The sequence below is a fragment of the Anabrus simplex genome, chromosome 1 (assembly GCF_040414725.1).
Source record: "Anabrus simplex isolate iqAnaSimp1 chromosome 1, ASM4041472v1, whole genome shotgun sequence".
NCBI lineage: Eukaryota > Metazoa > Arthropoda > Insecta > Orthoptera > Tettigoniidae > Anabrus > Anabrus simplex.
In genome coordinates, this window is record NC_090265.1 from 1,290,163,978 (window position 1) to 1,290,190,958 (window position 26,981).

At 39.4% G+C, this 26,981-nt stretch overlaps 1 protein-coding gene across 1 annotated transcript in view; it reads right to left on the minus strand.

Annotated features, from left to right (window-relative positions):
- The window catches only part of PAN2 (PAN2-PAN3 deadenylation complex catalytic subunit PAN2), a 317,774-nt gene that overhangs the window by 263,031 nt on the left and 27,762 nt on the right, over nt 1–26,981 (minus strand). Inside the window, exon 6 of the mRNA XM_067138515.2 lies at nt 12,430–12,637. Within this exon, the coding sequence (XP_066994616.1) occupies nt 12,430–12,637 (208 nt within the window). The remainder of the gene's footprint in view (nt 1–12,429; nt 12,638–26,981) is intronic.

The following is a 26,981-nucleotide window of genomic DNA, read 5'->3' on the forward strand; positions in this document are numbered from 1 at the left end:
AACATCACTATCAGCTACTTTACAGGGCAAACTGAGACCAGGTTCTTTTATTTTTACATTATCGTCACTAGTAAGTATTTTAGATGTCGAGAGAAAATTCAGTTCATTACGTTCTAAGCTACTACTGTTAATATTGTCATTGCCAACATGTTCTTTGAGTAACTCTCATTTTAATGGAGGTTTTCGAATTTTCAGGGACTTGCTAAAATAGGAGTTAGGAAAAATGTGAGGGACAGCTCCTGGCTTATTCTCAGAATTTCAACTTTTTCCCCCATAAATAATAAATGAGTCCACTTTTATTATAAGCTTGCAAAAAATGACACTCACAAATCCTAGACTTATGCGTAAGCTGCATGTCTTTTCTTGGGATCGCTCTAGCCCACTGAGAGAAATGCTCCTCAGTTTCAGATGGAGAGAAGAAATGTTTACCTTCACCTGACCTGTAAGCAGATCAACACCCCAGCACAAAGCACGATGGCATTTTCACACTCACTATATTAAAAAATATAGTTATTGTAAAAAAATCACTCACTACAAGTAAAAATGCGCACACCCAGTATAAACAATGGCATCTGTTCACCCAAAACGATCGTTGCGCTGCAGTGGCAAATCTCTGCACTGTAGTCACTAGTTTCTCCACTGCTGTAACGGGAAGTGAGTCGAAGTGCTCTCACTTCCTCTTTCTATTCGCTATGGAAGAACGGAAATACAAGTTGAAGTTCAGTTGGGAGAAGACCAGTTTGGTTTCAGAAGAAATGTAATAATAATGCTATTTGCTTTACGTCCCACTAACAACTTTTACGGTTTTCGGAGACACCAAGGTGTCGGAATTTTGTCCCTCAGGAGTTCTTTTATGTGCCAGTAAATCTACAGACACAAGACTGACGTATTTGAGCACCTTCAAATACCACCGGACTGAGCCAGGATCAAACCTGCCAAATTGGGGTCAGAAGGCCAGCGCCTCAACCGTCTGAGCCACTCAGCCCGGCAGAAGAAGAAATGTACATGTGAAACAATCCTGACTTTAAGTCTGATCTTAGAGGATCGACTGAAGAAGGACAAACCCACGTAAATAGGATTCATGGATCTATGAAAGGCATTCCATATTAGGGCCATTAGAATAGCAGAGGCATATGCGCCAAAAGTTAGTTTAGAGAAAACTGCGTTTAAAGTTTTGCCAAGTATCACACAGAGAAACATCCACGTACAATTAAAATACTGTACACTGCTCAGAAAAGAACCAGCAGGCATTACTACTGTAAATTATAAAATACAATTTTACAGATATTCTAAGTTTTTGAACACTAATTTTATATATGACCTTTCTTAAATGTAAGGTATGCATTTGTATGCGTTAAGAATGAATCAGTTTTCCTGCAAAATGGAAATTCATACTATATAAATGAACTAATATGAGAAGCCCTGCCGGTTACACATGATCTTTTGACATCCACACTTTTTATTAATTTATTTAAATAGCTGTTCTATAAATTGTAATCCCCTTTCCCAAAATTGTCTAAATATTTCATCATTTTCATTTCGACCAACTTTCTCGAAACAAGCACACCGGTAAGGAGGCGCTCCTTCCTTTGCACTAACAACATTTTTAGTTTTTGAACTAATAATCTTCACCTGCATTTCCCTTTCTCTTTTTTTCTTTGGCTACATTTATTTTCCATTTATTTTTCTGTACACAGCATTTTCTAGGACGATTTGAGTGATGAAAAGGAGAAGCACTGTTTATATTGCTCATTGTATGTGCATAATAAAAGTCTACACTACAAGTTTCATTCCTTGAATGATAATGGTTAAAGGCACAAATTTAAATATACAACACTAAATACACCAAATAAATATTACTGCATGAACTGCATGATGCCAAGAATGAGTGTTATAACTAGCTTTTGAAGCAAAAGACCGAATGAAAAGCTCAACTTTCAAAACAGATACCACCATACAAGATAGATTAAACATAAAACAAATACAGTATCCATTAAAATGCTTAAGGAATTTATGAGGTTTGAAGGGCTGAAAACAATAGTAACACCATCTGTTAAGAGATTTATTGCCCCATGCTGTTACATACATAGTAGCTATCGCAGGACAGCGACTGGCTGGGGGCTGGTTCATATGCCTTTGATATTCTCGAGACTGAGCTGCAGCGCGTAAGGTAGAATGACAGGCTATATTCAAGTGGAGGTTATGCTCATAACAAAGGCGTATCGACCATTCACACATAACAGCCATGAAAGAGCACACTTCATATTATATGCTGCAAGAATAAATTAAGAAAGCACACTTTGGTGCATATGCCTCTGCCATTCAAAGTGCCTCAATTTTGATTGGAGCAAGCTATTTGAAATCACGAAGGCGACCAGCATTAGATACCAAGAAAGAAGTATCTACAATCTTTAAAAATGCAGGGATAAGAATCGAAGGCTATGAAAAAGCAGTAGTAATTCAGAAAAGAGTGAGGCAAGGCTTCAGCTTGTCACTTCTCCTTTTCAAAGTTTATATAGAATAGGCAGTAAAGGAAATCAAAAGAGGAATTTGGAAAAGGAATCACAATCTAAGGAGAGGAAATCAAAACTCTGAGATTTGATGATGATGGTATTTTATCTGAGTCTAGAGAAGATCTGGAGAAATTGCTGAATGATCGTCATCTTTTTCTTGTACCATATCCTCAATGGATGTTAGTTGTCATCAGAGTGATCTGATTCTTGTTCTCAGTGACTCAGAATAGAGTGGGGATTCTCGTAGATTCCATAGCCAAAATATTCTTCTACTTCGCCTTCCTTCAATTTTACCTTGTAAGATAAGCTGAAGGAGTCTATATTTATAATTTTGAACAATATGGCCAAAGTACACAAACTTTCTTCTCTTTGATGTTATGGATGACCTTTACCTCTTTGTTCAGATATTGGAGTATTTCAGTGTTACATATTCTGTCAACCCATGATATTCTGAGCAGGCAATGTAGCCTCTCAAATGATTGAAATTTCTCGGTGGTGTTCTCTGTTAGAGTCCAAGTCTCAGCACCATAAAGTAAGACAGACAATACGTAACATTGAAGTAAACCGAGATGGAGTCCCTGGGCTCATTCTCTTGAATGCAGTCCTTGTCTGTTCAATGCAGGACCTAATTTCAACAGCATTGTGCCAGCTGTGATCAAGTATGCAGCCGAGATACTTAAAGTGTTGGACTTGCTCCAGTGAAGTGCCAGCTGTCAAGTAAACAGGTAGAACGGCTTGTTTGCTTATGACCATTACTTTGGTCTTTTTCATGTTTAAACTCAGGCCTGCTGCAGCACTGTGTTCGACCACACAATTTAGTCATGTTTGCAGATCTTTAGTACTTGTTGCAAGCAGAACAGTATTATCTGCAAATATCGCAGATTATTTATTGTGAGCCTATTAACGATTCCCTCCCATTTTCCTTCCCACGCTTCAGAAAATACCCTTTCAAAGTAGATATTGAAGAGGAGATAGAACACAGCCTAGCCTTGCTGATTGCTTTACTTCAATAGCCCAGGTATTGATGTTATCAACTTCAATTTATGCGGTTTGATTACAATAGAGGTTGGCAATCATTTGGAAGTCGTCTAGCATCCAGACAAATATCATGTAAGATATGCAGCAATGTTTCATATTTCACATGGTTGACAGCTTTTTCATAATCGACAAAGTTGCTAAAGTATGGGTTGTACTGAGTAATGGCATTCAGAGCAACGCTAGTACTGATGACATGACAGACATATAAACTTGTAAATGCAGACATATCTATGCATTTTTTCACCAAAACCTTCATCACCAGCAATGCCTCTCTGGTGCCAAATCCATTATGGAATCTAAACTGGGTGCTCCTAATGTATGATTCACATTTGCTGTACAAGATGAGAAAATCAATCCAAAACAAAAGTAATGGAGTGCAGTCAAACAAAATCAGGTGATGCAGAAGATATAAGATTAGGAAATGAAGTCTGAAAGGAGAACAGGAATACTGTTACAGTAAAACCTTGTTAATTCAAAGTCCTTGGGATGCAAAAATCGGACTTTGAATTACGTGATTTTTAATTAACTGCCAACTCGTAATTCAAAAATGCCAAACCTTGCGATGCCACAAAATATTCTAAGACCCATTACTGCATGCAATTAACCTTGATTCACAGTTTAAACTATTTAAATGCCATGAAAAAAATTATTTCCAAAATGTATCCATCCACAAGGTGCATTTACAGTATTAAAATAATGCACCTGGATAACTCGCTGGCAAACATAACCTCACGCAAAGAAATTTTTTTTCAAAGACTAGGAGAAATTATCCTGGCTCCCCTGTGCAAGTGCTTTATCCATTGGATTACTACACTGTATACATTTTAGATGCCTTGTAAGTGCACGGAAAGTACCCAATGCCCTTAAAATATTGTGGCTTATCGACCTTTCCTATGACAAGAGGAGAAAGTCTCTTGCTTCCGTGTGCATTGCAACACAGTAGAGTGACCCTGAAACTCATGCAACGAAAAAAAAAAAAAAAAAAAAACCCACCCACAATTCAAAGATGAGGACAAATTATGCTGGCTGTCCTGTGCACATGCTTAATCTCTTGGATTACTATACCATTTGAATTTTTAGATGGCTTGTACCTGCACGGAAAGTGCCCAACGCCCTTAAAACATTGTGGCTCATCAAACTTTTGTATGATGAGGGAAGGAAGTGTCTCGCTTCAGTGTGCATTGCAACACAATACAGTGTATGATTTCCCAACTGGCACTTCTCTCCTTTAGAACCGTAAGTCAGTTTGAGCTCGGCATTAACAAAAAATGCAGTTTCATCGGCACTGACAATATCGTTTGGTGCATATGAATTGATCATATGAGCTACGCTTTTTCGCCAACTGTCAGTATCGCCAGTGTTCACAGATTATATTTCTCTGGACACTGCCTGCTACGTGATATTGTCGCATTCCTTAAAATGTTGAATACAAAAGAATTACGATTTCACTCAGACTTAGCAAATATGAGGCACACTGTAGACACACCAAAGTAAGTGAAAGTGCAGAAAGCTACCCCCGTACATTGTGGAGGACGCATTTTTTCATGACGCGGAGAAATTTTGAATTTAAATTACTCTTTAAAATACCATTTTAAAAAAATGTAAAGTCAGTTTTGAATTGTTCTTTGAATTACAAATTATCTGTTTTTCAAATTAAACAAGTTAAATAACCGTACCTCATGCTGCCGGGAACAAGAGCTTCTTCGAATTAGGCGAGATTTTGAATTAACCAATTTCGAATTATCAAGGTTCTACAGTACTTGGGTAACAGTATAACTAATGAATGATGGCAGAAGTAAGGGGGCATTAAATGCAGACTAACACAAGCAAGGAAGACCTTTCTGAAATTTGCTCCATTCGGACTGGCATAGGAATTAGAAACATGTTTTTGAAGACTTGTATCTGAAATGTGGTATTGTACGGAAGTGAAACATGGAGTATAACTAGCAAAGAAAGAAAGCAAATAGAGGCTTTTGAAATGCCATGTTACAGAAGAATACTGAAGGTGAGACTAGCAGATCAAATCACAAATGATGAAATACTGAATCATATCGGTGAGAGGAGAACGATTTGACAAGAAGAGGGAGAAAGGTAGGACACATCTCAAGACACCCAGCACTTGTTACGGTAGTTTTTGAGGGAAGTGTAAGTGGTCTATGGACTTTTTTTTTGTTAGGGGCTTTACGTCGCACCGACACAGATAGAACTTATGGCGACGATGGGATAGGAACGGCCTAGGAGTTGGAAGGAAGCGGCCGTGGCCTTAATTAAGGTACAGCCCCAGCATTTGCCTGGTGTGAAAATGGGAAACCACGGAAAACCATTTTCAGGGCTGCCGATAGTGGGATTCGAACCTACTATCTGCCGGATGCAAGCTCACAGCCGCGCGCCTCTACGCGCACGGCCAACTCGCCCGGTGGTCTATGGACTAATGACCGAAACAAAAGCTGTTGAAATATGAAATCAACGCCAGCAAGCTCAAGGTGAGATCATCATCAAGAGAACTGTCCCAAAGAAAATTATGGTATATGAAGCCAGTCTCTATTATCTAGAAGACCTACTGAAGGCTCCAATCTTATCTGACATCATCACATAGCTCGACAGTGTTCTGTGACAGTACACTGTGATTGGACAATACAACACTGTGATTTAATTAGTGACATCATTATTTTGTGTCCTAACACCAAACAGCAGACAGAGTGTGGAGAAGGACAACAGGATAAAGGAAATATATTTCCCCTGCATTCACAGGTTTTTATGTCTGACATGTCATCAACACTAGTCTTGCTCTGAATGCCATTATTCAGCACCACACATACTCAGCAACTTTCATGCTGTCCCAGCCATAATGAAACTCAGACTTCAGTGAAGGCTACATTTTGCTATGGCCTGTGCCAAGGGACAGATGCAAGAATACAGCATTTGTCAAGAAATATTAATGTTATTTGCTTTACATCCCACTAACTACAGTACTTTCATGTGCCAGTAAATCTACCAACACGAGCCTGATGTATCTGAGTACCTTCAAATACCACTGGACTGAGCTAGGATCAAACTTGCCAAGTTGGGGTCAGAAGCCCAGCACCTCAACCGTCTCAGCCACTCAGCATGGCAACTTGTATTTAAAAAATGGTATTGATGAATTTATAAATTCTCACATGTGTATTTCTTTGAACTTCCATAGAGACTCTGCTCACTCTCTCTCTTAAAAAATGAACACATCTTCAATTTACTATCTCAATGTGTATCTTAAGTTTGGCTATTCTAATTCAGCCTGGAAAAATGCACGCGTTCAAGAATAAACATATAAATATTACTGTAACACAATGGCCTGTATATAGATTAAATGACTGATAGCCAATGGCCCTATTAAAATTATCTGTGAGCTGAGGAACTTAATCATCATCATCATCATCACCTATGGATTCTTCCATCAGGCCAAATAGTACAGTTTTTTTTTTTCCTAGCTCTGTGCGAGTGTCTGGGGAACTACACGGAAAGGTGAAAGCACAGCCAGGTGACTCATCTGCCCAGAGATATATTGCTTCATGTCCGCCTGATGTGATCTAATGCAGTAGTGATTACGCTATAAGTCCCACGTATTCACCGTTAGTTTAACATCTATGATACTGATAGTGTGTTCAAAGAGTGATGTATATAGTAGAAGAGCGTGTATTCATTGTTTGTGTTATGCGAAGAATTCTTCTGTTAGTGAGTGCTGCTTTCAATTCATTAAATTTCCTGCCATCCTTCCTCCCCGTAGGAATACGATGTGTTTCGAAGTAAATATTATTAAATATATTAGTAAATGTTATTATGACTGATGAAGCCTGGTAGACGGGCAAAACATGTACCAAATATAAAATTTATGACAAGGGTGAAGTCCTAATTATAAAAATATTTTATGTATTGAATAGGTGAACTTACAAATAAACATTCGTATTTTAACATTTAAGTTTTTGAAGATCATATGGTTAATTATCCCCGCTGGATCTCCCAATTTAAATCCCTGTGATCATTACCTGTGGAGGATGCTAAGGAGAGAAGTGTAAGTAAATAACCTTCACACAAGAGAAGAGACTGAGATTTGCAATGTGCCTGCAAACCTGTTTACGAAGTGTTAGGCATGTTTGACAGCTGAGGGACAACATTTAGAACTTCGAATTTATTGCCAGGTAGGTTGTAGACTAATAGTTTCACTAGAAATAGCTTTCTATAAATATGAATTGCCGCGATATAGTGAGGAGGAAAGGCGCATGTTATACCGGCTAGTGACCGAGTGTCATTGCGCCAGCTGTGCCGTGCTCTGAGTGGTGCTGTGACCAAAACTAAAAAGGACCCTGTATTTGTGTGAATGATATGCTTTCTGCCATTGTAAACTTCTTCTTTCATTACATATCCCAATATGTCTCCTTTTTTTGGTAGATCATCTTTAATTTGGTCGAACCATCTTCTTCCGGGACGTTTGACTGTTCTCTGTCTAGGTAACATCCTCTCTAAGTACTTCCTGGGAATCGGCGTCTCCTCCATTTGCTTTACATGGCCAAACCATTTCAGCCATGCAGTTCTCAGTTTTTCCTCCATTGGTGAGTTCACCTGTATGTCTCTTCTGATGTCGTAATTCCTGATTTTTCTCCCATATCAACCTTTGCACACAGCTAATCACAGAACATTTCACATGCTTATACTGATTTCTAATCCAAGCTACCTATCATGTCAGGCAGAATGTATGCTTTGAACACTGTCTGTTTTGCTTTTAAAGGAACTGCCTTGTATTAAGCAAGATTCCAAACTTGGTAGAAGAAAAAACTGGATCCTTTGGAGAAACTATTTTGTACTTCTTGTTTAACATCTACATTACTAGAGACAACACTTCCAAGATTCTCTCTCCCCCAAGTGTGAGACTGTTCTGAGCGGATATTCTACTCATTTTCATTCCCACTGTCTTTTGCTTGCTTACAGTTAAAATCTATTCTTTAAACTTGCTGCTCCAACAATGCAACCTCCTCTGTACCTCCTGCTATGTCCATCCATAAATGGCAATATCATCAGCAAAAATAAATGCATTAAAATTACCAACATCCACTGCTTTTCTTGAATGATATCCATAAGTATGATGAAGAGTAACGGGGACAGGAAACAATTTTGTACTCCTCTCTTTGTTCAAAACTATTTTGATGTGCCATTTCCCACTGGCACACTGCCTGCACAGCCTTCGTGCAACATTTGGATCTTTTGAATTAGTGATTTTGGAACCTTTAGTTTGTCTAAGCTCCCCATATTTTACTTCTTGGCATGCTGTCATAAGATTTTTCTAAGTCCCTCTTTCTCAGTACTTTATCATTATCGGGCTGATAGCAAAAATAAGATCTATCATCACTCTGTTACATCTGAAACCATGCTCTTCTTCTTCTTTTTTCAAACTGGTGTTCTATTATTAATCTTTGACATTCCAACTGTGCATTCCCCGAATGCAAGACGACTCCCACATTTTCATTTAAAAAGGTTAAATCAGGCTTAAAAAGTGCTTTGTAAAATCATATGAGTGCCTTTCTTGCACAGCACGCATTTTCAGACTATACTTGTCTTCATGCCAATGCCAAACATTGGCTTTAGTTATGCCTTTTTTATGTGCATGCATGCATTATCATTATAGACCTTTAACTTAAAATTGTCATCATTAATAACAAAGAGAACCCATTGCAAATTTGCCAGCAATACCCGTTCCATGCGTCTCTACAATACGATGACCCATCAGGAAAATATTTCTGCTGTCTATAAAACTATTACTTTTACTCAGCATCAGGCACAACCGGCTGCCGCTGCACACACACGTCTCGCTTGGCAGGTTCGGCCGACTTCAGCAAGTGATGTACAGTCCTAATGATTACAAACTATCCACTTCATGTCCGTATTGATATGACAGAATGGAAAATTCTAGTTCCCATGGAGGGAATCAGATTTTCTTTTTCACCAATAGAGCTTGTCAAAAACAGATCAGATGTAAGGCTTTTCAGGCGTTTGCTCTATTAACCAGCGTTTTCGTCTTAGGTCTGACACTAGACTCATCAGAGTGGGATGTATCAGACAATCCAACAAATATTTAGCCACCTAAATAAAAGTATTGATTAGGTGGCTAAATATTTCTTTGAATGATAGGCCTAATGACACGGACGTTGAAGGTCAACAAACAAGTTTATTGCACTGTGGTATGGCCATTCCGCCCTTGCGTGTTTTGCGCACATACCTCACAATTTCAACTTCGACTTCTTTAAAACGTCCTTGTTGCGGGCCACTAAATGGATTTTTTGTACAGTACTGGTATGCAGTTGTTTAAATTATCTTTGTCTTCATGCTAACACCAAATATTACCGGCCTATGGCATATTTTCTTGCGGCTGCACAATTATTCTTCATTTCCACATGTTTAATAACCATTAACTTAAAACTGGCATCATAATATTGACGAGAACCTGTTGAAAATGTGCCAGTAATACCTGTTCCACGTATCTTTGCAATACGACGATCCATCACAAAAGTATTTCTGCTGTCTAAAAAACTTTATTTTAGTGCCGGGAGTGTCGGAGGACATGTTCAGCTCGCCAGGTGCAGTTCTTTTGATTTGATGCCTGTAGGTGACCTGCGCGTCATGGTGAGGATGAAATGATGATGAAGACGTCACATACACCCAGCCCCCGTGCTAGTAAAATTAACCTATGATGGTTAAAATTCCCGACCCTGCTGGGAATCGAACCCGGGACCCCTGTGACCAAAGGCCAGCACGCTAACCATTTAGCCATGGAGCCAGACCGTCAGGTACAACAGACGCATTATAACTCTGCCACTAAGTAGCCGTGGCCTTCCTAAGAGTTCGAAGGCTCGCATGTTTTGATGCCATTCTGTGGATTGAGAAACATTTCTGTAAAATCTAATAGAATGTCATTCTGTCTTCACTATTTCCCGAGATCCAGTGATGTTACACAGGCACTGTAAAACCGGTTCCTGCAGCTAATGATGTATAATAAAGCAGCATGGTTACCATGGTAGCTGCCAGTGGTGTTCGTTACTGTTAGGTCGTAAATGCGAAATAACCCTTGATTTTTCACATGAGATTCTGGGAAAAAAATACTGTTTTGGATTTGGAGAAATACGGTACCTTATTGCATACCTAACATTCTTTTTTGAGTAAACATACAGGCGAAAAATCTGGCTGTGTAAATAATTTAATTCTGACATACATAAACTTTATTTACAATGAAAGGAAGATTAATTAAATATAGAAATAGGCATTAAAAAATGCAAATAAATTGACATTTGCTGTAAAATTAGTGCATCAGTTTTCTTCTGAACAGTTAAGAGCAAAAGATTACATCTGGCAATTTGATGACACAGATTTGAAGTTGCCTTCGCATACCCGAAAGATATTCTTCCCATTGCAAGTTGATAACAACACCTGAAACAAAATAAATACGAAAGGGTAAGGTACCTTTCACATACATATATAATGGCATACTGCCAAAAAGAAGAAAATCCTTACCTTTCAATGCTATTCATCATTTCTACTGCAGGAAGAACTACTGCTACTGCCGCCATCACCACTTGCATCCTTCCAGAGATCTCAGTGTAACCGACTACCACGAGTTTATACGATGCATTATTACTTGCATACCTATTCACTGTGGATTTAATAACAAACAGTTACGAGATCACAGAACGCATGTAGAGTACTCATACAGAATATGATGTTTGAAACAGACTGCACAGAGCTTTACTAAGTCAGGTCAACACTGACACACACGAGATCAGTTAAGCATAGTAATTTGGAAATACCAGATTTCAAAATAAAAAGGCAGCTACTTGCTACCTTCATTTTGCAACACTCATTGAACTACACATTAAATGTTCAAAATGAGAGCATAAAATACGAAAAAAATAAATTTCCCTCTCTGAACTTGAATCAGGGTGCATGTATTATGTGAGTAAATACGGTAATGTTATCAAGTGGATGCAAAGAGCATACAACACCTGCTCCAACATTAATGCCATGACATGTGAAGATATTTTACTTACAGTTAACAAATTTACTACCGCAGCCAGAATCGAATCCATGAAGTTGGGATCATGAGTCAGACACACTACCTCAAAGTAAACTGACAATGATTTTTGTAAAAATTTACATTCATTTCCCTTCTATTGCCCCCTCTCACCAATTGTAGTCATGAGCATGAAACAAACATCCATTTCAACATTATTTGTCACAATCCTAAAGTACTATACAAGAAGAATGCAATTTGCTGGAGGGTTTTACCAAAGTGAGAGAGGACTGTTATGGAGTAAGAAAGTGCCAACATGATACAAGGAAATAATGTACAAGAACTACTTTCTACCAATCTTGAAGTATGGAGCTGAAACGTGAGTAATGACCACAGGAGAGGAAAGTAAAATCCAAGCAAGTGAAATGAAATTGCTAAGTAGTATGCTGGCCAAGACAAGATAGGACCCAATAAGAAATAAGATAATACGAGAAACAGCTGCTGTATACAGAGTGGGAGAGAGTGTAGAAAGATCATGACTGAGGTGGTATGGGTACATGATAAGAATAGGAAGCATGAAGATCCAAAAGTTGGTGCTTGCATTGGATGTTAGAGGGAAAAGACCAAAAGACAGATTCAGGAAATGATGCAGAGAAAAAACTGAACAAGATCCTGGGAAGAGAGTGGAAAACAATCGAGATATCTTTGATGAAAAATGGTGGAAAGACAGGCAGAGATGGAAATCAATGATCCACAAACTGAACAAGGGAACAATGATTATGATCATATGTAATAATGAAGTGAACATTTTTATACCTAAATGAAACATATAAAGGTGATACATACCTGATAAAGACAGATGTTTGGTTGAGAGAGCGCAACAGTATCAACCAACTGCATCTGACCCAGTGTAGACACAATTGCCAAACGCGATGAAAAGGACGGGAGAAAGCGGAGAAGCAAAGGATCTAGCATAACTTGGATGGGAGTCACTGCCCTCATCATCCGCAGATCATATACCATAAGAAAGCGGTCGACAGAGAGGTTACCTTGCCTGCAGATAGCATAAGAAGCAAGGAATTGATAATTACATGCTATATCCACATCCATGAGAAAAGTTACATATTACAGTACAGACATTTTAGTACAGGTAGAAACCAAATCCTATTTAAAACATTTAAAACTTATACCTCAGGAAAATCAACTGTGATTCATGAATACACAAACTCTAACATACAGATTATAATGTTAACATACAGTGAACTTTCAATAATTTGTAAATAATTGCACCTAATTGATGATGCAGTAACACTGAAATCATGCACTGCATCCACTACTCCCCTCAGGAATCCTATAGCAATAAGCCCTGTCAGCGGTTACCAAGAAATGGTCATACTCCCAGGGTGAGCTATACGTTGCCCAGGAGTGTGGAAAGCGACAACTACAAACTCGCACCCACCTCACTGCTTGCCCTCTGCTGCTGCTCCCTCGCTAGCCACGGTAACAGTGCATGCCTCCTCAGCAGTCTCCTGATCATATTCCCACCGCCTCATACCTCAAGATACGCCTGTGTGACATCACAAAGGAAAATACAAAACCTCTATTTTATTCTAGATAGGATGGTTCATAGGCTGCTGAACATATCACTCGCTTCAGAAGTCGCTGTACATCTTCCACATCTTCATCTGGCTGTATACTTAGTATATATAGTGTGTATAATATATAAGAAGTAAAAAGATACTGTATGTAAATAAATGATCAAACTAAAAGAAAGGGAAAAAGTTCATGAAGTAGAGACAGTACAATGCAAGAAACGTTAATCAAAATAACTAAAAACTGGCAAAAACTACAATTAAAATCTTTCCATGCTCCACCACAGACGTCTATAATGTAACGACTGTTGCAAAAGCCAACTGACAAAATCTATATAAATAAAATAAGAGTTCTTTTAACAGAATATTTAAAATCTAGGCTATAAATAATTTTATTCATGCTGGGTGAAATTGCACTTTGAGGGAAGGACAAAAAATGTTCAACTATTTCCATTAATACCAGTCCCATCAACAAATGCTACATAACAAAAGTTGTAGAAAATAAAATATCTGATCTTATGCATTGTACAAATTTAATTTATGACAAATAATAGAAATGTTTATATTTTAGATGTTTTACTTATTTTCTGTGTCTTACTGTTGGTTTATGTTAAATTTACCAAAGAATCCTTTGTAACAAAGAGATCAGAAATAGTAAATTATGATTTTCCATGTCTCTACATTTTTAATGTAGTAGAAAAGTTACCAATGGCAAATAATAGACATACTTAGATTTTAGATGTTTTACTCATTTCCTGCAACCTACTGTTGTTAAACTTACCAAAGAGAGTAGAAGCAGTAAATTATAATTTACCATACCTCAAACATTTTTATTGTAGTAGAAAGGTTACTATTCCAGATATTTAAATGTACTGTTTGTCCCAAAGTTGGTTGTGAAAGGATGACTGCATAACGCGTTATCTAATAGAGTTACTTCACCAACTGGAACAGCTGCTGAATGGCGAGGATGAGCTTGGGACACAGGTGACCTCCATCAGACCTGCCAGGACAGTTTTAACAGGTGGGACGAGAGTGAACGAAGTGCAAGTTTGTGCAAGTTTAACTTAAGAAATCTTTCTTGTGGCAATTGATCGAGGTGCTTTTTCTCACAACCAATATGCATATAGATAATAACTATGTTACTCTTTTTACATCCCACTAACTACTTTTTAACGATTTTTGGAGATGCCAAAATGACCCGCAGGAGTTCTTTTACCTGCCAGTAAATCTTCCAACACAAGGCCAACGTATTTGAGCACCAAATACAATGGATTGAGTCAGAATCAAACCTGCCAAGTTGGGGTCAGAAGGCCAGCACCTCAACGGTCCGAGCCACTCAGCGCGGTCATGCATACAGAACTTGGCGGTCAGGGAGAAGATGAATTCAATGAGGTACTATGATAATATTATCATTCCTGCATCACTGACTAACATCATTTAGTCTCAGGGTAACTTAAATGACAGAGGTTTTCACAACATTCACAATATCCATTGTGCCTAAAATACATGGCTTTGTTAATTAGTCATTTCAACCCCAAAATTTGAACAGGTTGCAGAAATAAATGGAAATAACACGGTGTGAATTTCAAATGATGAAAGAAAATACATGTTAGTTAACTTGGTTGCAAGAAACAATGATACAGTTCAGTATCCAGCCGAGTTCCTCAATTCTATTTTTCAAACTGGCCTACCAGCATATGAAATTATGTTAAAAACAGGAGTGTCGGTAATGCTCTTGAGGAACCTAAATGCACTGAAATTGTGTAACAGTACTCACCTAAGAGTGAGGATGTTACACACAAATATTATTGTGGCTAGTATTGCAACAGGTACCGGAAGGCAGGTAACTGTATTCTTGTACAATGCTTCCTTTTGAGTCAGGTCCTTCAATTGTTTTCTAATAAATACATCAGGAGGAGAGGTAATGTCATATCAAGATCATCCTGCTACCATATGTGACAGTAGGCGGTACCACCTGTGACTGTCTGGACGAGGGTCAAACAGCCATCATCAAACTTGACACCCAAAGAGGAGACCAACGGCTATGGATGAAGGAGTCCTGTTTTTGAAGGCCAGGTGAAGCCTCTGTGTAGGAAATGACATGTAAATTCACCACACAGGAGAACATGGTCAACGGTTTAGATGGCAGAAGAAGATCCCAGTCCCAATGGCAGATAAAATGGAAGAACTTGTTCCTGTCAGCAACATCTATACTTCAGTGAAGAGGTTGCAAAAGGCATCTGTTTCCCTGAAGAGAGGTCTAAAGTACACATGGCATAAGGGAAAAAAAAAAAAAAAAAAAAAACCCTGGGAGTGGTGGCCCCACTGTAATAATAGCCTATATATGATAAGGTACTTCTAAACTTTCCTAGGAAAAGGTTCTTTTTTACAATTTGTTTTACGTCGCATGGACACAGATAGGTCTTATGGCGATGATGGGATAGGAAAGGCCTAGGAGTGGAAAGGAAGCAGCCATGGCCTTAAGTAAGGTACAGCCGCAGTATTTGCCTGGTATGAAAATAGGAAACCACGGAAAACCATCTTCAGGGCTGCCGACAGTGGGGCTCGAACCCACTATCTCCCAGATGCAAGCTCACAGCTGTGCACCCCTAACAGCAGAGCCTACTTGTCCGGTCGGAAAAGGTTAGGGTGTACTCTGATGCGAGCAATGCGCAGCTCCATTAGCACCGGGGAACTGCAAAAAATGGGCGACCAGTAGCCAATATCATGAAGGTGGGCATAATCAACCTCATGACTCTGAGAGGAAAGGCAGAAGAAGGTAGATTTTATGGAGAAAGAGGGTATAGAAATAATGGGGTTGAGCGAAGTTAATTGGAAGTGGAAAGAAAAGAAGAGAATGAGGAAAGGATATATACTATACTGAAATAGTGGCAGAGAGGCAAAAAATGGACTGGGCCTGATAAATTCTAAACAGCTGGAAGAGTATGTTACCTTTTGTTTTCATGTACGATAGACACGCCCTACTGAAAACAGCCCGAGTCACTCATCCAGCAGCTCCTTGACTAGACCAATACATTTGTGAACAGATGACTATAGAGATAAGGCCTATAAAATCTACTGTAAAGATAGTTCAACTGTAAATTTCGAGTCACAAAGGCTAAGGAACAAAGTAAGGCAAATGATTCATAACACTAAAATTTGCTTTGCCCACTCGCAGCAAAATACCAACGACATAGCTAAGCTATGGAAATCAGTTGAAGATCTAGGTTTAGGTAAGGCTCTGGAAAGCAGCAAACTAATTAATAGTATAGATACTGAGGAGCTCAGCAGCCACTTTGTGACTGGACCAAATCTGATAGAAGAACAAAACAATACTTGAAAGAAATTAAATGTGATCAGAAACAAAATACTGAGCAACTATATTTCTCTCATGTCTCACCCACTGAAGTGAAGCAAGCCTTCCTGTCTATCAGCTCGCGTGTTACTGGCTGTGATGGTATTAGTTTTAAGATGTTGAACGATATACTAGATTTCATCTTTCCTACCTTAATTCACATAATAAATACAGTGAAACTCAGTTAAGAAGATCCCGCATAAGAAGTTTTCCCGCCTAAGAAGTGTGATATTCTTGGTCCCTTGATCAGTTGCATTAAGGTACATGTATATTTTTCCTGCTTAAAGTGTTCTGTTGTAAATATATTTCCCGGTTAAACAGTTCAGATTTTAGAGCCCCTCGAGATAGAAATGGTCCGCTCAAAGCAGCCCATGGTTAGAACCCTCCAGTCTCCGCGTGAGTTGCACCCTGTGTTAGACCGTTCGCGCGCTCGCGGTGTGTGTCTGGTTTCATGGAACATGTGCGGGCCTGCCAAGGCCATATGACATCACGCTATGACAACACGGACAGCAGATGCTCACTCTCTTGCTCTCACCTTGTGGAATCGAATCGAACCCATCAGTTGAAATTTCCACTCCACCGTTCCATCTAGCGGAATAGAATCGAACGGGATTCTACATGGGAAACATAAAGCACGCAATGGATGGTTTGATAAAACTAATGCAGTAATTTGCGGGCCGCAACAGGGTGAAGTCATTAACCGAGGTGGCCTAAACATTAATTAAAAACCGTAAAGTGTATTTGTCCACAACATTACTGTTAATCTACCACAAAATTGAATATTCTAACCTGTTTGATTTTTCATTCCCTTGCTTATTTCCTTCCAGGCATTCTCTCGTACGTTGTTGTTGCAATAATACTTATGGGTCTTGCTGTAGAGGAAATTACGTTTTTGAACTAAACTGATAAGATTTTCCGTGTCCATTATTAGTGAGGTGAATAAAAACAACTTCCCGACTCTATGCAGGAAACAGCCGACTTGTCAGCAGCCAGCTGATACACATGCCGCCACAGCTGGCTGAAAGATCCCGATAGTTTACGAAGTTGAACGAATGTTGATAGCCAACTGGGTGTTGGTGGGAGGCAAACAGAGGCATTGCAATAACACGTGTTGGCATAAAATTGAAAGTTATTTTTAATTTTACCTTTATACGAGCTAAACATTGTATTATCGTGTCACTCGTAATTATTACATCGCATTATTAGAACGTAGCACGAGGATGAGGAGACATGAAATAAAATTCTCTCGGGGAAAGAAACTGTTTATGTTTAGGTGTGCTAGCGTTGGTACTGCATCTTTATCACTCCCACGTAATACCCCAGATACTTTTCCATGCACTAATTTCTGCAACTTCGAACCTGTGTTTCTTTTCTTCATTACCTATAGCATGAAGAGGATTGAAGCGGGAAAATAAACTCAATACTGGCTTGGCCATGCGGTATTTGTGATACAGCCAGAAACTACGATCGTTGCCGTGACAACCAGTAGGAATGCAGGGGCGATTTAGGCCTAGGTTCTAAGAATCTCTAAGTTGCTAGATTTCCCATTTGCTGCCGTTATCCTTGAAGCAGGTGTCAGGGGTGTGAGGAAGATAGAAAGCACATGCTAACAAACTGTAGTACACGTCTTGTCTTTGCGTCTTGTAAGCCTAAGCTACGGATTGCCAAGCATAGTGTAGCGTCGTAATTAGTATGAATAGGAGTCAGTGAAGTTAGTTATACTTGTAATATCAACGTACAAACGTTTTAAGTGAAAATGAGCGGAACTCAGAGGAAAGAGATCAAGCGAAAGGCACTAACAATAAAAGACAAAGTGGAGATTATAAGGAAAGTGGAGTCATCTACACTTGCCCGTGTTGCTTTGGCAAAGGAACTGGGGATGCCGCTGTCTACTTTGAACGGTATTATAGTGAAGAAAGAAGAGATCTCTGCTTCTGCAGAGAATACTTTAGCAAATTGTAAGGAAGTTAAATCTGAAAACTACGATGTAATAGAACAAGCTCTGCTAATATGGTTTAAACAGCAGCGAAGTTTAAACATACCTTTCAGAGGGACTATTGTGCAGGAGAAAGCCGCATGCAAATTAAGGGTACCTTTTACCGCTTCGAACGGGTGGCTGAACCGTTTTAAAAATCGAGCCAGCATCGTTTACAAAACAATTTGTTGCGAAACAGAGAGTGTAAGTACGGAGGAAAGGGAAGCGTGGAAGGAAATGGTTCTGCCTGCTAAAATAAGCAAACCTTGCAACGTTTTTATATAACTTAATATGTTCCCTTCTTTTATCAAATATATTTATCATATGGTATGTTCAATTATTTTACTTTATCTCTAAAAATATTGTCATGATAATTGAATTTTTATATTGTGGCTTTCTGTTAGTAGCTCTTAGATATCGGCCTATTTCGGTATTGTTCTCAAACAAGGAAATCTGTTGGCTGTGTGTTTCACATGTATTTCAAAGTACAGAATAAGTTTTTGGGCATTACCCCTTTTAAGAAGTTTCCTGGTTAAGTTTTTTTTTTGCAGTCCATTGAAAAACTTCTTAACAGAGTTTCACTGTACATCCCTTATGACCGGCATTTTACCTCTGCAGTGGAAGCAAGCTATTATTCGCCCAATCCTAAAAAAACAATAATCCTACTTTACTTGAAGATTTACAACCTGTAAGCATATTACATTTTGTCAAAAATTCTTGAAAAAATAGTTCATAAGCAGATTATGATGTAGATGAGAACATTTTGCTCAATAAATATGTCAGGATTTCGCCCTAACTACAGTACGATGTTGCCACAAAGACGCACACACGAAATGCTGACAACTGTGTACACTTTTATTTACAAATTTTATATACACACACAAATTAATGAACCGTCATCTTGACAAACATATGACTGCTACAGTAGCACGTCAACAGAATCACAACACGAGTTCACGACATCCACACAAGTCTCATTAAAACAACTCAACTCTACTCCCAAGACTGTCTCTTTATATACGTTGCCTGGCCAGGCTTCTAGAAGAATGTGATGCAACACGTTTTCTCGTAATTTTGAGAGTCTCCAATAGCTTATTTACAATGAAAAGAATTTTGTATACAGTTCTACTGACAAGATGCGTTGTGCTGGACTACTACCATGTGTTACACAATATTGCATTGGATTTAAACATCATATGTACAGTTATATACTATTAATCACATGTTCTTACATTAAAATCACTCGTATACAGTAAATACAACAGATGTTTCACGACATAACGTCACAAATAATACGATAGTGATTTATACCCAAAAAAACTACATAAATAATAATACTAATACTAATAAATGTAAAGAACTTCATAGCCACACCTCACAAGTAATAATAATAATAATAATAATTATTATTATTATTATTATTTCCATTATTTACCCATGGGTTAGAGAATATTGTTTCCAAGTTATATTAGTCCATTACACTTGCATCAATATCCCAGCTATAACTTGAAACAATTTCAACAGTCTATCACAATCGTCGACTTTGCCTTGCAAGTAATCAATAACCTCCTACTTGAGTTATTCTGTACGCGTAATCTGCTGTTGCACGTTATTATTATTATTATTATTATTATTATTATAGACAATTTAGCTATCTAAAATATGTAAATTGCTGATTATTCATTGGTTGTATTCGCATGCTGTGTTCTACTTCTAGTTAGTTTTCATTTTACAATTGGCAATGCATACCACTAACAGCAGTAATCTCTCTGACCATTGCAATACTTTTCCTTGTCACACTTCCCCTTCCCCGCCCAGCCCTTCAACCTGTCTACCTGCTAGTCCATTGACCCGAACCCCACCCCTTGTAGCTACAACACACATTCTCCAGTCAGCTCTAAATAGACATAAAAGAGCACTTCACATATGTCACCTTAATGCCCAGAGTTTAGTTTCTCAAACTCGTATAGATGAACTAAAAGCGATTTTCATTCCACTGTCCTTTGATATCATCTTATGCAGTGAAAGTTGGTTGAAAGTCAAACATCAAGCTAAGAATCTTGAATTACCTGGCTACTGCTTTCTGAGGAATGACAGATTTGGCAAAGGGGGAGGTGGGGTCTGTGCTTTTGTCTCTTCGCGCTTGAAACCTCAAATTATCTGTCAGTCGCCTCAACAGTACGAGCGTAAACCTGAGTACATGTTCATAGAGATACAGGTCGCTACTGTTAAATGCTTGGTAGGTGTAGTATACAAACCGCCTAAAGCTCGCCGTCTGAATTACTTAGAGACTGATATTAAAAGACTGTTACCTATGTACGAACATTTTATAATGATGGGAGATTTTAATACAAATCTTCTAGATCCAGATTCTTCCGAAGCCACCCATCTATTGAATACGTTTCAGGCATGCAGCATGGCGGTCCTCCCACTTTCTCCCACTCACCACACTAAAACTTCACACACACTACTGGACCTAATAGTAACGAACAACCCTGACAGAGTATTACATCACGGCCAGACATCTGCTCCCGGACTGTCAGCCCATGACATCATCTTTATGTCTTACGCACTGCAATGCCCTAAACATAAACCTAAGCACGTGACTTACCGAGACTATAGCCGTATTAACAACGAAAAATTATTGGAAGACGCTTTTTCGATGCCGTGGCAGGAGATAACTCATAAAACTAATATTGACGACATGGTCACCACTTTCAATAACATGATACTACAAATTTTTGACAAACATGCCCCTATACGAACAGCACGCATCTGTAAAAGACTCTCCCCGTGGCTAAATGATGATATTAGAGCAATGATGGCTAAGCGGGATGCAGCTCATAGGAAATATAAACACTACCCGACAGAGGAAAACTTTATCTATTACAAATGACTACGTAATAAAACGACTCGGACAGTAAGAAACGCTCCTCGACTACGGTACGCCCATGACCTTATAAAACCTGACGTAAGACCCGCTACTTTATGGAAGTCAATCCGCCATTTTGGACTAAATAAACCGGACAAGGTAGACGATTTGGAAGTTTCTCTTGATGAATTGAATAATCACTTCGTATCCTCCCATGTACAATTAAACGAAGAAGCAAAAGAAAATCTTTTGGGTGCAAATTACAACACACCACCCGTAGGCAGAGACAAATTTTATTTTAGTTATGTCTCACCCCTTCAAGTGAAAGCGGCTATCATGCGAATCAAAACTAAATCCACAGGGGTGGACAATATATGTATCATAATGCTAAAGAAAATTATCGACGCTATTATTCCAGTATTGACATTCATATACAATTTCTCCCTTCAAAATAGTGTATTTCCAACTGTCTGGAAAATGGCCCCGGTGCATCCTTTACCAAAGATAAAATCTCCTAGACTAAACAGTGACTACAGACCTATAAATATACTGTCAATAGTAGCCAAGGGACTCGAACACATAGTGCATAATCAAATCACCAACTATCTCAACGACCACGACATATTAGACCCACACCAGTCAGGTTTCCGACGCAATCACAGTACATGTACTGCCTTACTAAGCGTGACTGACGATATAAGACAGGCTATTGACGAGCAAAAACTGACTATCCTAGTATTATTGGACTTCAGCAAAGCATTTGACTCTGTAGACCATGAGTTGCTCCTATCCAAACTTTATCACCTAGGGTTCTCCTACAGTACTCTGAGATGGTTGGGAACTTATTTACACGAACGTCAACAACGTGTCACCAATCAAGGTGCATTTTCTTCGTGGCAATATGTAAAAAAGAGGTGTCCCACAAGGGTCAACCCTTGCTCCTTTGCTATTTTCTGTCTATATCAACGACCTAGCTAAACAGCTGACACATTGTAAACGTCACATCTATGCTGACGACGTACAATTGTACATCCATGCAAAACCAACAGACGTTTTGACAGCAATCGAGAAAATTAACATGGATCTAGGCCATAAGTAAATGGTCTTACCAGCATGGACTTATTTTGAACCCAAAAAAGTCCCAAACTATAGTAATTGCCCACCCAAGACTTATTTCCGAGAATTTCCGCATGCCCATCCCCGACGTACAACTTTAAAATCAAGTTTTGCCCTTTTGCAAGAGCGTAAAAAATCTCGGAGTAACCACTGACCAGCACCTCTCGTGGATGGATCAGATAATATCTGTGAGTAGACGAGTTTTTGCTACGTTGCACACATTAAACAATTTCAAATTTACTTTTCCGTTCAGTTTAAAGAAGAAACTAGTTGAAACCCTCGTTCTTCCTATATTCGATTATTGTGACGTAGTTTACAAAGATGTGAAAACCGAGCTTCGAGATAAGCTACAACGTGCACAGAATGCCTGTGGAAGATTTATATGTAATCTGAAATTTTCAGATCATGTTACCCAGTCTTACGTCGACCTCGGATGGCTACGCCTTGAAGACAGACGCAAGCTGCATACCCTGACTTCATTGCACCGAACCCTTACCTTACAATCCCCATCTTACCTGTATGAACGATTTCATAGCCTTTCTGAACACCATGATAAAAACACCAGAGCGCTGAGCTCGACATTGCTCGCTATTCCTAAGCATAAATCCTCAACCTACAACAATTCCTTCACTGTTGTGGCCAGCCGTGAATGGAACTTCCTTCCGCAGGAGGTCAGAGGGATATCAAACCACGGAAGATTTAAAAGTATGTGTTCAAAATATCTCTATGAAACGAGCTCGTAGTGCGACAGTCTTCTTCTTCTTCTTCTAATGATCATTCTTCTTCTTCTTCCCATGGTCCTTCTTCTTCTTCCTCTTCTTATCATCATTATTGATTATTATTATTGTTATTATTATTATTATTATTATTATTCATCAGTAGTGTTAGAAAGTACTCAGCTGTGGTTTTCCTGCATAGTTATCCTTATCCCTATCCCCATTTTGCAATGTTTTTCACCCACAGTAAACTCATGAAAACTGAACATTTCGTCAATGTGATATACTTCTGGAATTGGACAAATTAATTGTAAATATTAGTAGGTTTATCTATATTATTATTATTATTATTATTGAAATTGTAATTCGTTCTTTGTTGTATGTTAATTTCTTCGCAGGAAGCAAAATGTTAATTTATACTGTGTATTATAATAGTTATTTTTATGTACAGCAGGATAGCATAGTACCGTAGTAATTTGTTTCATTCTCTTTTTTCATTTATTCAGTATGTTATATATCTTTATGTTAATTATGTATTTCACTGGTTAAGTGTAAGACAGGGACACGTGTCCCTAACTCTGCCAGTTAAAATAAATCATGTCTATCTATCTATCTAATCAGCTACAATTTCCGTATCAAATTCTAATCACAGAGACTTACAGTAATTGAAAATCTTCCACCTTTTTGATACTTTTATTTGCTTTTTAGCAAATTAATTAATTATAAACAGTACATGTTTCATTCTCACTTGAGAAAATCTTCAGCTGTTGTTAAGCTTAGGTGAATTGCTAAGTTTCTGAGTACATTGTTTTCAGGTACTGGTACACTGTTCCTCTTAAAAACTGTTTTATACCGAGCTCGATAGTTGCAGTCGCTTAAGTGCGGTCAGTATCCAGTATTTGGGAGATAGTAGGTTCGAACCCCACTGTCGGCAGCCCTGAAAATGGTTTTCCGTGGTTTCCCATTTTCACACCAGGCAAATGCTGGGGCTGTACCTTAATTAAGGCCACGGCCGCTTCCTTCCCACTCCTAGCCCTTTCCTGTCCCCTCGTCGCCATAAGACCTATCTGTGTCGGTGCGACGTAAAGCAAAAAAATTAATTCAAATTAATTCAAATGATGTTAGAACAATGTGGGGGTTAATGGGTTGATGAAATGAGACAGGATGAATACATAGACAGCCAACTTAAAAAACTATATCTATTCATTGGAATAGTAGTTAAAAGTTTCAACTCTGTTGCACTGTCTCATCCCGAATAGTTTAAGGCCCAGGCTAATTGGCTTATATTGAAATCACTGCACACGATAATAGTGTCATTTTGTTTTGCTACACGATTGATTCGAGCCTGGGTTTCTCGGTAGTCTGTGAGCTGTACTTTTACCTTGACTGGGGGCAGGTAACAACAGACAAAGTACAATGCTCGGCCAGGAGAAGGGGTGGCTTTTAGAACAACACATTCCTAGTTTCCCACTAGGTGAGGTAGTTGCACTGGCCCATAAGCAGAGTTCACTGCTATTAAAACCCCACCTCCCTTGTTCTTACTAGTAATGATATTTTGCCTATCCTGGCGGAAAATAACATAACTGTCGTGCAGTATTTCACTATTGTCCATCAGAGAGTCAAGCCAGGACTCCATTAAACACATGCAGTCGTAATGCACGTCACTCAGAACAACGTTAAAGTCCACAAGTGATTTCTTAAGACTACAGACATTCTGGTAGTAGATGCTAAGGCTGGTATTTACCTCCGGTCCTGGGCTCAGCTGGACATCGCCAGCAACTGCTAGTAGTAAAATACTCAGCATCAGGATGGAGGTAGATGTGTCACTGGCCGAAAGCTTGTGCTTTACACGTTGACTGGAAGCCATTCGCTGCTGCATGCCGTTAATACACAACACGTGGGCGCTTATTTGCAGCTTACTGTTGGAGAGTATATCTTCCCAACAAGTTATACCGCACTTAACATCAAAGTATACGCTAGTCGGTTCAATTTCATTCACACGTAACCGCGATAAAAGCACTTGGACCAAAAGAAACATGATTAATATCAGGAACACGCATACAACACGTCTGTAACCGTCCTCCATCTTTTACGGCTTCTGGTATTGGAAAGGCCTCAATCCATCTTGTAAAGAGGTCGGTGATTACTAGCAGTCCTGTTTTACCCCTTGGTGTTCTTGGGTAAGGACCCATGAAGTCTAGGGATATGACCTTCCAAGAGCATTGCGGCCATCATCCTTGCTGACTGGAATCTGCCTTTGTGTTGCTCACCTTGGTGCAGGTGCAGATGTAGCACACTTTTACATAATCCAGGATGTCTTTCCGCACGTTGACCCAGCAGAATCTTCGTTGGATAGACTGACATGTCTCTTCACTTCCTGGACGTCCAGCTTCAGTGCTGTCGTGGAACTTCTCGAAGATGTCCACCGTGGGCTCTGTAGGGATCACCACTACTGCGGACGCGTCGGAGAGGTGTGATCTGTACATTAAGTGTCCTCCGCCAACCCGGAAGTTCTTGTAGTACATCTTGAATTCCCTTGGGATGAGTCAACTATCGGCGTTCTGTCTCCTAATCCACTGCGTCATGATCCTACAGGGCTTGTCTTGTTTTTGCCATTGATTACTTCCACATCCAGTTCCTCCTTGATGGTCATAACAACATTCTGGTGATTTTGTGGAAACTCCCTCTCGACAATGGTGCTCCTAACTTCAGGTTCCTAGACCGGGCGAGTTGGCCGTGCGCGTAGAGGCGTGCGGCTGTGAGCTTGCATCCGGGAGATAGTAGGTTCGAATCCCACTATCGGCAGCCCTGAAGATGGTTTTCCGTGGTTTCCCATTTTCACACCAGGCAAATGCTGGGGCTGTACCTTAATTAAGGCCACGGCCGCTTCCTTCCAACTCCTAGACCTTTCCTATCCCATCGTCGCCATAAGACCTATCTGTGTCGGTGCGACGTAAAGCCCCTAGCAAAAAAAAAAAAAAAAAAAAAAAAAAACTTCAGGTTCCATCGCCGGGTGCCCAGATAAACTGTCTGCTCCTATGTTCGTCAGTCCTGGGATGTGACACACATCAAAATCAAATTCTGAGATTAACAGAGCCCATCGCATCAATTTAGATTTTGAGCCAAAGATTGAGTTCAACCATCTGAGAGCTGCGTTATTGGTGTAGAGCTGGAACTTCCTTCCCTCCAAGTAGCCTCTGACTTTGCCCATGGCCCACACCACAGCTAAGGCTTTCTTCTCGGCAGTGCAGTAGCATTGTTTGGTGGGAGATAGCTATCTGCTGGCACACTCGATGTCCCTTCCGCCGTCAATCCTCTGCTGGAATAACACTGCTCCTATGCCGGAATCGCTGGCGTCCACCAGCAGGCACATCTTCGATTGAGGGTCGGGATGGGCTAAACTAGGAGTGTTGCATATCACAGCCTTAATGCCTTGGAAGGCTGCCTCTTCCTTGCTGGTCCATCGAAACGGGCGGTTGTTATGAAGTAGATCTGCGAATTGTCTGGCCTTCTCTTCAAAGTGTAGCACGAAGCTGCTATACCATCCACACAAGCCAAGGAACTGACGTACTTGTTGCTTGGTCCGCGGGAATTCAGCTTCCTCGATAGCTCGATTCTTCTTCGGTTGCCTTTTGTAAATCTTCAGATGTTAGGACATGGCCAAGATATTCTACGCGGGACTGGGCGAAATAGCACTTCTCCAGTTGGAAGGTGAATCCATGAATTTTCAGTCGTTCGAGCACTTTCTTCAGGTGTACAAGCTGTTCCTGAA